The 17,200-nt window shown below is 42.8% G+C and overlaps 1 protein-coding gene across 1 annotated transcript in view; it reads left to right on the top strand.

The window, feature by feature from the left end:
- FAM184B (family with sequence similarity 184 member B) overlaps positions 1–17,200 on the top strand; it is a 137,705-nt gene that overhangs the window by 79,985 nt on the left and 40,520 nt on the right. The window contains exons 6-7 of the mRNA XM_003927463.4: positions 666–776; positions 5,974–6,081. Of these exons, the coding sequence (XP_003927512.1) occupies positions 666–776; positions 5,974–6,081 (219 nt within the window). The remainder of the gene's footprint in view (positions 1–665; positions 777–5,973; positions 6,082–17,200) is intronic.

The raw sequence follows: 17,200 nt of genomic DNA, 5'->3' as shown, positions 1-17,200 counted from the left end.
TGACACAGCTGGAACGTGACTGCACCATTCATGTGGTCCCCAGAATGTTCCTTCACCTGGATCTGCTTTGCACTGAGGCTCATGGGCTATGGTGAGGGCTATGGTGAGCAATCAGCCCTGGAAACCCCATCACTTATTTTATTTTATTTATTTATTTTTAAAATAGAGACACTGTTTTACTATGTTGCCCTGGCTGGTCTCAAACTCCTGGGCTCAAGCGGTCCACCCGCCTCGGCTTCCCAATGTGTTGGAATTACAGGTATGAGCCACTGTACCCGGCCAATCCAAACATTTTGACTCATGTATGGATGCTGTTAAGAAGAAATTTCACGCTGCTTTTCCTCTTTCCCTGCATCTGAAAATGTAGTTGGCTTTCTGACTTATGCGACACTGAGAATTTTGTCAGTAATGAGCATTTATGTTTATTTCACGCTAGAAAACTTCAAGACAATGGTATGCCCCACCCCACCCCTATATATATCAGGCTGTGTGGTGTGAAATTAACACGTTTTTTTTTTACCTTCCCGTGTATTTCTAATTTATGTTTATTTGCAGTATTGTATGACTCTTGTAAGCTTCTTTGATCTCCTCTGGAAATGAGGCAGGGTGTGAAAACGTGTCCTGTTTTTGTGCCTTGTGTTGTTAACTCTTCAATCATCATTTAGGAAGTAGAAGCACAGTTGGAGGAAGTGAGGAAGAAATCAGAAAAGGAGATAAAGCAGCTGGAAGAAGAGAAAGCCGCCCTCAGTGTGAAGCTCCAGAATTCTCTGCTCGAGGTGAGCTCCGAACAAATGCAAGCCTTGGGATGCAGTTTCTGGTTCCTGGGAGCTTCTGCCTAACTGAAAAGCCAGGAATCTTGGAAGACAGACAAGGACACTCAGCCTGACAGGAAGGCTGTCTCAGGGGGCATGCATTTAGCTGCAATTAACAGACAGCCAGATTATGGAGGCTGAAACAAACAGGCTTTTAATGTCTCAAATAAGAGAAGGACACAGGAGGCTGCTGGAGTTGGTTCTGTGGCTTCATGAAGGCACAAGTGGGGAACATGCAGTTCCTCTGCCTTTCCTTCCCCAGGGCTACATTCACCTCTTTGTGGGCTCTTAGCACTTGTGCCATTCTAGGCCCTTCCTTTATTAAAAAATATTAAGGCTGGGCACAGTAGCTCACACCTATAATCCCAGCACTTTGAGAGATCGAGGTAGGCAGATCACCTGAGGTCAGGAGTTTGAGAACAGCCTGACCAACATGATGAAACCCCATCTCTAATAAAAATACAAAATTAGCTGGGCGTGGTGGTGCGTGCCTGTAATCCCAGCTACTTGGGAGGCTGAGGCAGAAGAATTGCTTAAACCTGGGAGGCAGAGGTTGCAGTGAGCTGAGATCCCTCCATTGCACTCCAGCCTGGGCAACAAGCGCAAAACTCTGCCTCAAAAAAAAAAAAAATTAAAAATTTATATTTTATGACTGCACTGGTAAAAAGATGAGTATCATCCAGACTGTAATTTTTTTCTGATTTTAAAAGAAACGATTTTTGTGGGCCCCTAAAAGTATGAACTAGTGAAAAAGGCTGGAAACAGAATCCCAAGAGCATTTCTGAGCCTGCTTAAACCAAGAAATGTTGACAAGTTTCCTTCCATCCCCTGTCTTCCCTCAAACCTTCCAGATGAGACCTGTGTCTCCCACCTCCCTCAGGAACACGTGAAACTGGTTCCTGAGCCCTGGCTGTACATCACAACCTCTGGGGAGTTTGTAAGAACACAGAGGCCGTGTGTAAAACAGTATCGATTGTTTAGGAATACCCAAGAGGTAAATCTAAACAGAGCATGAGAATAACAGAATCAAATTGGACCAGTGGTTATCTCTAGAAGGAAGAGAGTGTAAGGGGGCTGCAGCTGTATTTGTGATGTGTTATTTCTTTAGCTGACTGATAAGTACATGGGTGTTATGTTTTCTCTAACTCCCTCTATTTCTAAAATTATTATTTAAAAAAAAAATGATGAGGCTGGGCGCGATGACTTATGCCTATAATCCCAGCACTTTGGGAGGCCAAGTCAGGGAGATCACCTGAGGTTGGGAGTTCGAGACCAGCCTGACCAACATGCAGAAACTTCCGTCTCTACTAAAAATACAAAATTAGCTGGGCGTGGTGGCACATGCCTGTAATCCCAGCTACTTGGGACACTGAGGCAGGAGAATCACTTGAACCCAGGAGGCAGAGGTTGCGGTGAGCCAAGATCACACCATTGCACTCCAACCTGGGCAACAAGAGCAAAACCCTGTCTCAAAATAAATAAATAAATAAAACATGAGCATATTGTTCCTTAGACTTGATATATCAGGGTCTAAAGGTGGGTCTTGGTGAAAAGTTCTGGGATAGAGGCTTCTGTTCTAGCCCAGACAAAGGTGGGGCTGCACAGCAAAGAAGCCTGTTTCTCTCTCCTTCCTCCTTTCTTCCCTGCCATTCTCCCTTCCTTCCTCCTTTCCCTCCCTCCCTCCTCCTTCACTTCTCCCTCCCTCTGTTTCTTCATTTTGCCGTGTTGAATATACATTGCCAGTCTTCATGCTGTAGCTGGATGACTGCTCGCTGCAGAGCTTAAGGTGGCTTCATGTACTTGTATGAGACCAGCCCAATTATTCTTTTGAATAACACAAGTCAGGGAAGCCTGAGCCCTGACCTATTTCTGTGAATGTGCCTTAGAGCTTTTTTTAAAAATTTAAAAAAAAAAAAAATGGCTAGCTTTGCGGAGCACTCACTCTCGTCAAGACACTAAGAAGTTTACATTTACTATTTTAATACTCACAACCACTTCACCACGTAGTTGCTATTATCATCTCTATTTACAAATGAGACAACTGAGGCAGAGAGACAGTAAATTACTTTCCCAAAGTTGCATAGCTTACAAGTAGCAGATCTGAGATTCAAACCTGGGTAATGTGGCTCTGATGACCTCACCCTTAACTGCTAAGCTAATACTGCCGCTAGTATGGTATGTTGCCTCTTTGATTACTAAGGGTCACTCAGGACCTAAATGTTTACAGATTGCAAGTCATGACCAAGAGGCTGACCACTGACAAAAGCCCCAGATCTTACTCTCCATCCTTGACTCCTCCTCCCCCTTAAGTGGTGCTACAGTCTGTCACCCTCTTACCAAAGCTAGAAATGGAAGTGTCAGCCTTGATCACAATCACTCCCAGCTCTCCCACCCTCACCCCTAGTCACCATCTTGTCCTGTCATCACACTCAGTCCTTGTCAAGTCCTGTGGGTCGTATGTCCTAAGCCTTTCTATTCCCCCTCTTCCCTCCATACCTATGCCTTGAACAAGATCCTTGGAATGGCTTGCCTAGACTCTTTCCCCGTTTGTGGATGTTACATAAACAATTGTACTGGCCCCTCTGAATATTTTGTAAACCTTAGCAAGATGCAGTTTAAGCATAGTTTCATAATCTTGAAATATCTCTTCCTCTAATGTTCCTTATGGAAAGCCTGGAGGACATTCTGATAGCCTTGCTCTTCCTCTGTAATGTTGCTGGAGTCTTGCAAGAGCATTGTCATGGATCTTTCTGCCTCCACATTCTCCCCAGGCCAGCTACTTCCAGAATTCACGATCTAAAATCCAAATCTGCTCAAAGCCCCAGTCTTCTCTCTCTAAAATCTTTAATCCCCATGTTCTTCACAATTTGGACCCAACCTAACTTGCTGCCACTGTCCTCCAAGGCTCTGCTGCCTCTGTCCAGTCCTTCACTCCTGTCCCTCCAACATGGAATCTTTCTTCAGTTTTCACATCCGTCCCACCTGCCCTCTACCATTGCACCTGCTGTTCCTGCTGTCTGGAATGCACTATCCTGCCTTCACCATTCACCGACTCCTGTTCATCCTTCAGTGCCCTTAAGCTGCTTGAATGCCCCTGGGCAGAGTTTATTGCTGTAAATTCTTTTTTTTTTCTTTTTTTGAGATGGAGTCTCCCTCTGTCACCCAGGCTGGAGTGCATTGGCACAATCTTTGTTCACTACAAACTCTGCCACCCAGGTTCTAGCGATTCTTCTGCCTTAGCCTCCCAAGTAGCTGGGATTACAGGTATGCGTCACCATGCCTGGCTAATTGTGTATTTGTAGTAGAGATGGGGTTTCGCCATGTTAGCCAGACTAGTCTCAAACTCCTGACCTCAGGTGATCCGCCCACCTTGGCTTCCTGAAGTACTGGGATTACAGGCGTGAGAATTCTGTGTAGTAGTACCCACCTCATAATGGCTGTTTTGAGGATTAAAAGAGTTAATACTGTAAAAGGCTTAGATTTCTGGCTGGGCATAGTGGTTTACCCCTGTAATCACAGTACTTGGTGAGGCTGAGGTGGGAGGATCTCTTCAGTCTAGGAGTTTGAGACCAGCCTGGGCAACATAGCAAGATCCTATCTCAATTTTTTAAAAAAGAAAATAATTTAAAAAGAAAAAAGGCATAGATTCCTGGGTGGCATAGAGCAAATGTACCGTTAAGGAAGTACTCTTATTATTTTGTATAAATCTCTACCAGATGTCATTGTAGTTATAAACATAGGTCTATCTCCCTCATAAAATGATGGCTCCTTAAAGGCAGGGACCATGTTTTATGATTTTACTGTCTTGCTCTCACTCCGTCCCTTCCCCATCCTTCCTTGTACCTAGCATGGTTCCTAACTAGTATTAAGTTTTCTAGAAAAATTTGAGCAAAGTCTAAGTGTCCTTGATGGGTTTTGGCCTCATTCTCCTCAAAGTCTAGGGGACAGCAGTCTGTTTAATTCATATATTACAATTGGTTAGTCATCATCATCATAATTAAGGCCTTACACTTTTAGAGCACCACCCACCCACTCTTCTCTCATTTTATCTATATGATTTTTAAATGTTTTATATTTTCTTTACCAATTAACTTTTTTGTTGTTATTTTCAAAAGACATTGAGTGGACTTCTGGGAATGGTATGAAAGCCACCCTACAGATCTAGTATAGAAAAATGTATGTAAATAATTTAAAGGAAAATGTATGTAGAATACTGGAAACCTGCTGGGCACATTTTCTTCTGGAAAGACTAAGCAACTAGCTCATTAAGAATGGCATTTCTGCCGGGCGCGGTGGCTCAAGCCTGTAATCCCAGCACTTTGGGAGGCCGAGGCGGGCGGATCACGAGGTCAAGAGATCGAGACCATCCTGGTCAACACGGTGAAACCCCGTCTCTACTAAAAATACAAAAAATTAGCTGGGCATGGTGGCGCGTGCCTGTAATCCCAGTTACTCAGGAGGCTGAGGCAGGAGAATTGCCTGAACCCAGGAGGTGGAGGTTGCGGTGAGCCGAGATCGCGCCATTGCACTCCAACCTGGGTAACAAGAGCGAAACTCCGTCTCAAAAAAAAAAAAAAAAAAAAAAAAAAGAATGGCATTTCTAGGCATGGTGCAGTGGTTCACACCTATAATCCCAGCACTTTGGGAGGCTGAGGTGGGTGGATCGCTTAAGGTCAGAAGTTTGAGACCAGCTTGGCCAATATGGTGAAACCCAGTCTCTAGTAAAAATACAAAAGATTAGCCAGCATGGCGGTGTGCATCTGTAGTCCCAGCTACTCGGGAGGCTGATGCAGGAGAATCACTTGATCCCAGAAGGCAGAGGTTGCAGTGAGCCGAGATCATGCCACTGCACCCCAGCCTGGCGACAGAGCAAGACTCTAGCTAAGAAAGAAAGAAAGAAAAAGAAAGAAAGAAGGAAGGAAGGAAGGAAGGAAGGAAGGAAGGAAAGAGAGAAGAAAGAAAGAAAAAGAAAGAAAGAAAGAAAGAAAGAAAGAAAGAAAGAAAGAAAGAAATGGAATTTCTAGAAGTGTATGTAGAATTTGTCTAATTCTCACTTTCCTCAAAACAGACTGACCCAGGAAAATTGATTCCCAGATGAATGACTGTATCAAGGAGGTAGGACTTGGTTTCATTGCATGGTGTTTCTTATCTTCCGTTCTAGGTTTTAAGGCTGGAAGAATTTATCCAACAAAATAAGGTACACCCCACAAGAGCTGAGGAGAGGCCCCAGGAATCAGGCTGCCAGCGCTGCAGCATTCTAGAGACCCAGGTAACATCCAGCTTTGTCAGCTTTAATTAAAGATCTTTCTCTTCTCCGTCTCAGCCTCTCGGTGTCCCCAGTGACACATGCTGATGTTAATGGGCTTTTTTACATCTCCCCTTGGCACTGCCAAAATGCCTGGGGACAAAAAAATCACCACAAAATCCATTCACAGAAACCACCAAGGAAACAGAGTTCTGACTAATTATTGTGTGATTTGAAAAAGAATAAGGCCTGTCAGATAAGTCTCCACTCTCTCTCTGAGAGCAGCCTGCCTGGCAGATAAAGGACGCACTCAACTAGAGCAGAGCCTTTGAGTCTGCCCAGCACAAACCTCAACAGTAGTCCTAAAAGTCCGTCTTTCCCCAGCTGTCCCCCTCCACAGCTGTGATCTCATTTGTTCTTACAACAGCCCTTGTCCGTGAAGCTGCCCTTTCAGGGATGCTGCTGGAGTGTAGAAACTGGTTCCTGTTTGTCTCTGTCTGGCTCACGGTGGGTTGTATTGTTCTCTAGGACTGCCATAATGAATTACCACATACTTGGTGGCTTCAGCCATGAAAATTTACTCAGTCACAGTTCTGGAGGCCAGAAGTCTGAAGTCAAGGTGTCGGGAGGGTTGGTTTATTTTGGAGTCTGCAGGGAGAACCTGATCTGTGCCTCTCCCCTCGCCTCTGGTGGTTGCTGGACAATCCTCGTGTTCCTTGGCCACATCTTCCTTGTAGACGCGTCACAACTATCTCTGCCTCTGTCGTCACGTTGCCTCCTTCCCTGCGTGTCTGAGTCTTTGTGTCTTCACATAGCCTTCTTATAAAGACACCAGTCATTGGATTTAGGGCCCACTCTGCTGCTGTAGTATGACCTCATCGTAACTAATTGCATCTCCAAAGATTCGATTTCCAAATAAGGTCACATTCATAGGTACCGGGGATTAAGACTTCAGCATATCCTCTTAGGGACACAGCCTAACCCGCAAGATAGGCACTCAGTGAACATTTGTGGCACCATGTCAGGAATATTAATAATCCCCATGAAGTGAGCACTTGAGTACCCTGGCTTGAATAACCCTCTTAATTCCTGTTTCGGCAGCAAGAGAGCCATAAAAAACCCACGGCCTTCAATTTCACTTATTTGATTGCTCCCTGCAATTTTCAGGCCATTTCAAACTCCAGGTGGGAAAACACTACATGGGTGAGTATGAATCTTACCACATCTGTCTCACCAGACTCTTGTTTACTCATTTCTATCTACACGAGTGTCCTCAGGAACTACAGTTTCTCTCCCATGACATCCACCTTCCAGGGCTCAGGCCCTGGTCTTGCCAACAGCCCCAATGGCATACTCCAGTGGAATAACATATATTCAACCACATTTTCACCAAGGTAAAAATGAGCCAAAATCTAGTGACTGTGGATTTCAATAATAATTAGCATTTGTATGTGAACTGGTCAGTCATAGAGCACTGTTCTCATCTTTGACTTCTTTGGAGTTTTTGTGTTTTTGAGACGGGGTCTTGCTCTGTTGCCCAGGCTGTAGTACAGTCGTGCAATCACTGCTCACTGCAGCCTCGACCTCCTGGGCTCAAGTGATCCTCCCACCTGTTTCCCAAGTAGCTGGGACCTCATGTGCACACCACCATGCCAGGATAATTTTTGTATTTTTAGTAGAGACGGTGTTTCATGTTGTTGGCCAGGCTAGTCTTGAACTCCTGACTTCAGGTGATCCTCCCACCTTGGCCTCCCAAAGTGCTGGGATTCCAGGCATGAGCCAGCATGCTCAGCTTCATTGGAATTTTGCAACAACCCTGTAAGGTACACATTTTATGGAAGAGAAAACAGAAGATGAGGGCAGATGACTTGCCCACAGTCACAGGCAGGTAAATAGCCAAGATGGGATGGAACCACTAGCCCTGATCCCCTCCTCTCACCATGAGAGCAGCACATGCGCAGCATGGCTTCCAGATAAAACAGGCCCCAACTGTCACTGGGTTAAGGGGAGCAGCCGGGACTCCCTGGGTTCCCTCCTTCCTCCTCTGACACCCAGATTAGGGGAGAATCCTTTAGCAGACCTGTTGCCCCTGTGTGAGCTGGGAGGAGAAGCCCAAGGGAGCAGAGGCACTCTCACCCACAGGGCTTGCCCCTTCCTGATCTGAGGCTGTCCCCCTCCTTTTGGAAGATTTCTGCCTGAGGAATGTGCAGATATTTTTATTCTCCCTTAGTTACTCAAGAATCTGTCTCATGAGCTAGCATTCTAGAGAACTTTTGGTCCCAGGGACAGCTGAGCCTTTCTTTCACCAGTACCCTGTGGGTTTCCCAGAAAGGTTGTCCTGAGATATTCAAGTATTTTTCAGTTCCTCAAAGTGACTGTGCCAGGGAGATGGACCACAGTTAGCTGGTATCCTTCTCGATGAGTTTAAATCTGAAATAAGGTTGGTAAGCTGGAGACAATAAAAATGCAGTTCAAGAGGATTGTACAACAGGCTGTATTTTAGGAGGGAACATAAACACGCAGAAGCTCTAGGTATGTCCCAGGGCTGATGACCCAAGCCTACCAGTCATGGTCACGATGTCGGTGAGCCAGTACTATCACCACAGCTCAGCTTCAGCACGTGACTTTGAGGTTATGTAATTCTTTGTTTTGGTGGGTTGGGGGAGCTGTGCTGTGTGTGGCAGGATGTATAGCAGCATCCCTGGGCTTTACCTGCTACATGCCAGTAGTACCCCTCCAACCAAAAATTTCTCCTGGGGCAAAATTATCCCCAGTTGAGAATTACCTCTATCGCTAAAAAAGTAAGTCTTGGAGAAATCCAGAATACAAGTGCCTGTTGGGAACCATGGATTGTTCCACCAGGAAACTCCTCAGCCTTCTTAATCTAGAATGTCTTTCAGTGAGCTCGCTTTCTTTTCTTTTAAGTTCCAGGGTACGTGTGCAGGATATGCAGGTTTGTTACATCAGTAAACATGTGCCATGGTGATTTGTTGCACCTGTCAACCTGTCACCTAGATATTAAGCCCAGCTTGTATTAGCTCTTATCCCTAATGCTCTCCCCAACCTACCGCCCTCTCCCAACAGGCCCCAGTAGATGTTGTTCCCCTCCCTGTATCTGTATGTTCTCATTGTTCAGCTCCCACTTATAAGTGAGAACATACGGTGTTTGGTTTTCTGTTCCTGCATTAATTTGCTGAGGATAATGGCTTCCAGCTTCATCAATGTCCCTGCAAATGACATGATCTCCTTCCTTTTTATGGCTGCATAGTATTCTGTGGTGTATATGTACCACATGTTCTTTATTCAGTCTATTACTGATGAGCATTTGGGTTGATTTCATGTTTTTGCTGTCATGAATAGTGAATGAGCTCGGTTTCTAGAAGGAAGTGCAGATGCCTCCTCCATAGAGTTGCAGCAGGAACCTCAACAAATATGTTTCATTTGATTCAACTCAATATGCATGTTATTCATTCATTCTGCAGCTGTGTGCAATACCTGAGATGTGCCAGCTTCTGTTTCCAGCTAAACAAATAGTTGGAAAACAACGTGGACACTTAATAGCTTCAACACCTGGTGCTGCTTTCTATTAGGCATTTTGCAGGTATTGTTGGTTCTTTCAAATTAAGACCTCTTCAAATAAGCAATCCACATATGTGGTACAGAACTCAAATGGTATGTAAAAGTATACATTGGAAAGCATCTTCCTTTTTCCTGCTGAGTTCCTTATCCCAGGGAAAACCACTTGTGTTTTATTTTCTCTCTTCTTATATATCCTTTCAGAGGTATACTCTATATACAGTCATAATTATGGATTTTTTTCTATAAATGATAGCATACTCTCATGAATTCTGCTTTTGTTTTATTTTTCTGAGACTGGGTCTTGTTCTGTCACCTAGGGTGGAGTGTAGTCCTGGCTCATTGAAATCCTCAATGTCCTGGGCTCATGCAATCTGCCTCGGCCTCCTGAGTGGCTGGGACTACAGGCATCCACCACCATGCCTGGCTAACTTTTGTGTCTCATTGCAATCCTCAGCTCACTGCAATCCTGGCTCACTGCAATCCTCTACGTCTTGGACTCAAGCAATCCTTCCTGCCTCATTGAGTGGCTGGGACTACAAGTGCCCACCAACATGCCCAGCTAATTTTTGTAGAGACAGGCCTTCATCATGCTGTCCAGGCTGGTCTCAAACTCCTGGGCTCAAACCATCCACCCACCTCCACCTTCCAAAGTGCTGGGATTATAGATATGAGCCACTGTGCCTAGCCAATTCTGCTTTTCTTAACTTAAATTTCATAGCTTAGAGATTGTAATATATCAGTATACTTCCCTGTCATCTTCATTAAAAAAAAAAACAACCATCTAGTTCTCCCCTTATACAGAAAAACCATATTATATTGAACCACTCCCTTATGATGGACTTTAGATTGTTTTTGTATTTCTCTATTATAGGTGATACTTCAATGGTTAGCACCATACAGGGATATAATGTAGTATAGCAGTTAAGCAAACTCACCCCTGAACCAGACGCCTGGTCATTTGTGGTAGCTGCTATTGAAGTCACCTCGTCTCTATAAATTTGTCTGCCTACCATCACTATACCAGCCATAGGACTGCATGTCCAGGAGAACAAAGCACAACCTTGGTCCTTGGAGGACTCATTTCAAATGAGAGAAATAAATACTTCCTTAAATATTAACCTGTTATGATGACTGCTATAATGATGGCAAGAAAATATATTAATGGCAAGCCCATATAGGAGAGGAAGCTTTCTGTCCAGGAGAGTCCAGGAAATTACATCTGCGGACATCTGCTTGACATTGAAATCTGAAAATGACTTCACCAGGAAATGGCATACCATGGGGAAGCAGCCCAAAGCAAGCTCCTTGAGGCCCTTTGGGAAGGAGCCAGGGACACTCCAAAGCTCTCCAGCCATGACAGTGTCCCCTGCTCCCTGGAGGCCCTGAGTGGTTTGCTGGGCAGCAGTCACCCTGTGCCGTACGTGGCAGACCATGGGAATTCAAGGAGTCAGCTGTCCTGGCCATTGGCAGGAAGAAGACCACTAGGGTCTTAAACAACTATGACATCCTGAGTGTCCCTCAGGCCAGTTGGGGGCCAGCACCCTCTGTCTGGTATGAATTGAGGGTCTGGTTCCATCTGACATGGAACAAGGTAGGCTGCCCTTCACTCCACAGAGAGGTTCCTGGCATCAGATGAGATTCTCTAGCGCCTAGGAAGACAGCGTAAGGCACCCAGCTCTACCTAAGACCTGCTTAGGAGCCTCAGACAGATCAGAAACCAACCCTGAGATCAGTTTCTTCATTACTCATAATGGCAAACCCATAGTACTTCACACAGTCCACAAACAACCCTATGAGACTTCTTATGGAGAAACCAAGGCCCAAAGGGTGGCACCAGGGGCTGTGCTGTAAGCTGCAATGAGACTTCTTATGGAGAAACCAAGGCCCAAAGGGTGGCACCAGGGCCTGTGCTGTAAGCTGCAATGCTGTGCTACTTTCTGTTAGTAAAATAGCAAGAATTCCTGCCCTTCAGGCACCCAGGGACTTGTGATAATGAACAGGAGAAAGCATATGAAGGCACTTTTCAAAACTGTTAAAGATTCTGTAAATGTAAGGTGACTTTATAGTATCTTTTACAGCTCCCTGTAATCATTTCAGCAAAACTCCATTACATTAGGTGTTCTATTTTAAGAGGTACATAATGCTACCTTTGAAAGATTGTCGAATAAACTTGAGAATTACTTTGAATATTCCCTTCTAGGAGATTTCCTGGGCGTGGGTGTTTCTTTAAAATAGAAATAATCCAGAAAGGTTAAGCACCTGGAAGATGAAAGATGAGGACCTAATGTGAACACAGATCTAAAATAACCAGCCATTTGCCTGGGAGGAAGTGGGAGGAAGCATTTCCGGGGGATGGTTTGGAGGAGAAGCAGATCTGTTTATTTTTCCATGCACACTATTCATACCCAGGGCACTTTAGCACCAGAGAGAGCACTGCACTGAACCCTAGGAAAACGCCTGATGGGAAACCCAAGAGTAGGAATTGGATTGAACAACTCAGCATATACCAGGAGTGGCTCAGGGATATTCACAGAAGGACTGTTCTATTTAATTTAGAGTTCAGAGAAGTGGACGATTTTCTGTTTAGTTTAGTTTATTTATTTCAATAGGTTTTTGGGGAACAGGTGGTGTCCGGTTACATGAATAAGTTCTTTTTTTCTGTTATATCATTATTATCATTGAACGTGTCTTCAAATTTAGGCCCTTAAGGTTTTTCACAAAACAGAACTATTATATATTTAGTGCGACCAGGTACAAGACAGGCTCAAAAACAAAACTGAAAAAGATCTGTGAAAACGCTTTTAAAATAACAAAATTTAGATGTAATTTTTTAAATGACATAAAAACTATAATTTATCATGCGTAACATGTTTTGAAATATCTATACATTGTGGAATGGCTCGATATAGCTAATTAACATATGTTTTACCTTATATGCTTGAATACGCTTTTTAGTGCTGATTTCTGAGATGTTGGTGTACCCATCACCCGAGGAGGGTACACTGAACCCATTGTGCAGTATTTTATCCCTCACCCCCCCATCCTTTGCCCCGAGTCCCCAAAGTCCATTGTATTCTTATGCTTTTGCATCTTCATAGCTTAGCCCCCACTTATGAGTGAGAACATACCATGTTTGGTTTTCCATTCCTGAGTTACTTCACTTAGAATAATGGTCTCCGTTTCCATCCAGGTTGCTGCAAATGCCATTGTTTTGTTCCTTTTTATGGGTGAGTAGTATTCCATGGTATATTTATATATACCACAATTTCTTTATTTACTCATTGACTAATGGGCATTTGGGCTGGTTTCATGTTTTTGCATTGCAAATTTTGCTGCCATAAACATGCATGTGTAAGTATCTTTTTCGTATAACAACTTATTTTCCTCTGGATAAAGTGGTAGGAAACTGGTAGTTCAACCACCATGGAAAACAAAATGGAGATTCCTTAAGAACTTTACCTGTTTTTTATAGTGATTTACATTTTCACCAACAGTGTAAAAGTGTTCCCTTTTCGCCACAGCCATGCCAACATGTATTTATTATTAGTATTTATTATGGCCATTCTTACAGAGTAAGGTTGTATCACATTGTGGTTTTGATTTGCATTTCCCTGATCATTAGTGATGTTGAGCATTTTTTTCTTATGTTTGTTGGCCATTTGTATATCTTCTTTTGACAATTGTCTATTCATGTCATTAGCCCACTTTTTGATGGGATTGTTTGTTTTTTCTTGCTGATCTTAGTTCCTTATAGATTCTGGATATTAGTCCTTTGTCAGATGTTCTGCCATGATCAAGTGGGTTTCATACCAGGGATGCAGGGATGGTTTAACATACACAAGTCAATAAATGTGATACATCGGATAAACAGAATTTTTAAAAAAAAGTCACATGATCATCGCAATAGATGCAGAAAAAGCATTTGACAAAATCCAGCATCCCCTTATGATTAAAACTCTCAGCAAAATTGGCATACAAGAGACATACCTCAATGCAATTAAAGCCATCTATGACAAACCCACATTCTACTGAATGGAAAAAATTCAGTAGATTGGGAAAAAGTTGAAAATATTCCCTCTGAGAGCTGGAACAAGACAAGGATGCCCACTCTCACCACTCCTCTTCAACATAGTACTTGGAAGTCCTAGCCAGAGCAATCAGATAAGAGAAAGTAATAAAGGGCATCCAAACTGGTAAACAGGAAGTCAAACTTTCTTTTATTTTTGAAGGAGGATTTTCCCAGGTATGTATTCTTGGTTGACTTTTTTTTTTTTTTTTTTTTTTTTTTTTGGCGCTTTGAATATATCATCCCATTCCCTTTTAGCCTGCAAGGTTTCTGCTGGAAAATGTTCATTGTCTTATTAGGGGGTTCTCTTATATGTGACAAATAGCTTTCTTCTTGCTGCTTTCAAAATTTTATGTTTTTGAGCTTTAACAATTTGATTATATATCTCAGTGTGGTTCTTCAGGTTCATCTTATCTGACGTATTTAGGGCTTCCTGGAGCTGTATGCTTATTTATTTCCTTTTCCAGATTTGGGACCTTCTTAGTCATTATTTTAAATAAGCCTTCTTGTCTTTTCTCTTTTTTCTTCTCCTTTTTTTTGCATCTTTGACTGAATTATTTCCAGTGACCTGTCTTTGAGTTCACTAATCCTTTCTTCCACTTGATATGGTTTTCTATTAAATTCCTCTACTGAATTTTCATTTCAGTTATTGTGTTATTGTATTGTCCATGATTTCTTTTGGTACTTTAAAAACATTTCCTCTGTTTGTTGAAATTCTCACTTTGTTCATTCATTGTTCTCTTTATCTTGGTAAGCAACTCCATGAGAATTACTTTTATTCTCTGTCAGGTAAATCATATAACTGTTTCATTAGGTTCAATTTATGGAGATTTATCTTCTTTTGTTTGGAACATCTTTGCCTGATTTTTATTTTCCTTGACTCTATGTTTTGGTATCTATGCATTAGACAAAGCAGTCCCTCTCCCAGTCTTCCCAGGCTGATCTTGTACAGGAAACTACCCCATCAATGAGTGTGGCCAGATAATGGGGGTCTCTACCAACTCTTTTCCTCCCAGAAAGAAGCAGGCAGCTGTGTTTTTTGTTTGCTCACTCTGCACTGAGCCAAGGGGGAAGCTATTGTATCTACCAGCCCAGGTTTCCACCTCCATTCTCCTCTAAGTGGCTAGACTGGGATGGACCTTTAGAGCTCCAACACCAGCAAGACAAAAGCTAGTTCTCTAGGGACCTCCCTCTTGTAGGGTGCCAGACATGCCAATCAACTCCTTTCCTCCTCTGGCTGAAGCTGAGGTAGGTAGTCTCTTAGTGATCATATGGTACGTCACCAGGGGCAGCATCTTTGGCAAGAGCGTGTTCTGAATCTCTCTACCAGCTTTGGTGAGTGTGGTTTTGCATTCTCCTGAGGTGCCAGAGCCTTTTAATTAGCTTCTGATTTTTTACAAGTGTAATATGTCCATGAATTATTGCTGAATTGATGTGCTTATTGGGGAAAAAAAAAATGGATCAGGACTTCCTTCTGCCGTGTTGCTGACATTACTTCTCTCAGGTCGGTTTTTGAGTCTCCATTTTTCAGATACTTGGAATTTGCATAACATAGTTTGAACTAACATCCAGTTAGGCCCTGACGCTGGTAGATGACAATCATGTCAACACAGCACAGCTGAGGGTCAGTGCGGAGACATGGAATTATGTGGATGGGACTCAGAAAACACAGGGTTCTAGTTTTTCTGACACCTTCTAGTGGCCATGAGACCTGAGACAAATGGCAGGACTTCTCCACTTTTAGTTTCCCATCTGTAAATCAAAGACGGCAGTGCCTTTCCTGGCTACTTCACAGAGTCATATGCATCCATGAGATAATGTATGGAAATAGACAAATGCAATGTAGCTGGGAGACAATGTTGTTATCTGGGTGTATTAGCCCTTTTAGTGTTTTCAGTCCTCTCCTCTTTCTGGACTCTTGCCCAGAACTCCTTTAAATACAGCCATGGTCAATAAAGTGGCCTAGAAATTACATCCTGCAGATTCCCTTTCACAGGCCCTGTGTTGCCTCAGAGTACATTTGGAATTCTTTTTAATCCCTAATAACTGTCATGAGATCCTTGTCCATTATTCATATTGCTTTAAGTTTTTTAGCCTTTTTTTCTTGACCAGACTTGCCAGGAGTTTGATGCAGCTTTTCAAAAAGTCAGCTTTTAGATGTGTTCATTTTGTCTGCTTAACACATCAGTTTCTGAGAGATGTATATTAAAATCTCCCATTACAAATTTTCCTATTTCTCACTACAATTATACACATTTTGCCATATGTTTTTAGGCTCTGTTGCTAGAGGGTGAAAGCTTCATTATTAGAGCATTTTAGTGAACAATTCCTTTTATCTGAAGAGATCTCCATGTAGAACTTAGCCAGTTCATGTTTGTCCTGACTATTGGTCTCATTAGAATTGTTCTGCCAACATTTTTGTGCTTTCTATTGAACAAAATTTCTTTGTAGCCTTGAATTTTCCTTTGGAGACCTGAACCTAATTAATCATACATCATTTATGTATGTATATTGTAATAGTACATATACTCATCTGATTATCTGTTTTTCTTCCATGTTCACCATGCAATTTTTCCAGGTTTATACAGAACCTGAATTTATGGCAGGTAACTCACAAAGCTGTTTTGCTTCTAGACTGTGATATTTACTTCCGTGCTTTGTGGAAATTAGAGATCACTGAGATATTTTTTATGCCCAAAATACCTGAAACTAGGAGGCACAGGAGGACCTTTTAGCCTCTGGTTCACGTTGTAGGTTATAATCTGTTTAGTTGCAACATTTTTGAAAATACATGACAATGAACCAACCTCATGGGGCCCTGTGACCAGTGCACGTCAAACAGCTGGACTTCAGTTTCTAGTTACATAAAGAGGGAGGACTCAGGCTGTGAAAAATAGCTATGCTGCATTCTCAGTCCCTGGCTGCAGGGTTTGTAACATTTTAAAAACGATATGTGGGATTACTTTTATATTCACTTACGTTTAGGAAGGGAGAAAGAAAATGCTCCTTTAACTAATATAAGGCAGAAAAACTTCTGTTTTTTTGTTTATTCAGGTGTCCCTAGAGCAAGGCTTGGCACATAGTAAGTGATCAATAAGTATTTGTAAGAAAATTGTGGTAGCAAGGCCGGTACGGTGGCTCTTGCCTGTAATCCCAGCACTTTGGGAGGCTGAGGCAGGTGGATCACTTGAGGTCAGGAGCTCAAGACCAGCCTGGCCAACATGGAGAAACCCCATCTCTACTTTAAAAATGCAAAAATTAACTGGGCATGTTGGCACACACCTGTAGTCCCAGCTACTTGGGAGGCTGAGGCAGGATACTCGCTTGAACCCGGGATATGAAAGTTGCAGTAAGCCTAGATCACACCACTGCACTACAGCCTGGGTGACAGAGCAAAACTCCTTCTCAAAAAAACAAAACAAAACGACAACAACGAAAAGAAAATTGTGATAGTAAAAAAAAATTGTTATGAGAACTTTAAGGGGAGAAGGTGTAATT

The sequence above is a fragment of the Saimiri boliviensis genome, chromosome 3 (assembly GCF_048565385.1).
Source record: "Saimiri boliviensis isolate mSaiBol1 chromosome 3, mSaiBol1.pri, whole genome shotgun sequence".
Taxonomy (NCBI): domain Eukaryota; kingdom Metazoa; phylum Chordata; class Mammalia; order Primates; family Cebidae; genus Saimiri; species Saimiri boliviensis.
This window is presented reverse-complemented; position numbering and strand designations above follow the sequence as displayed.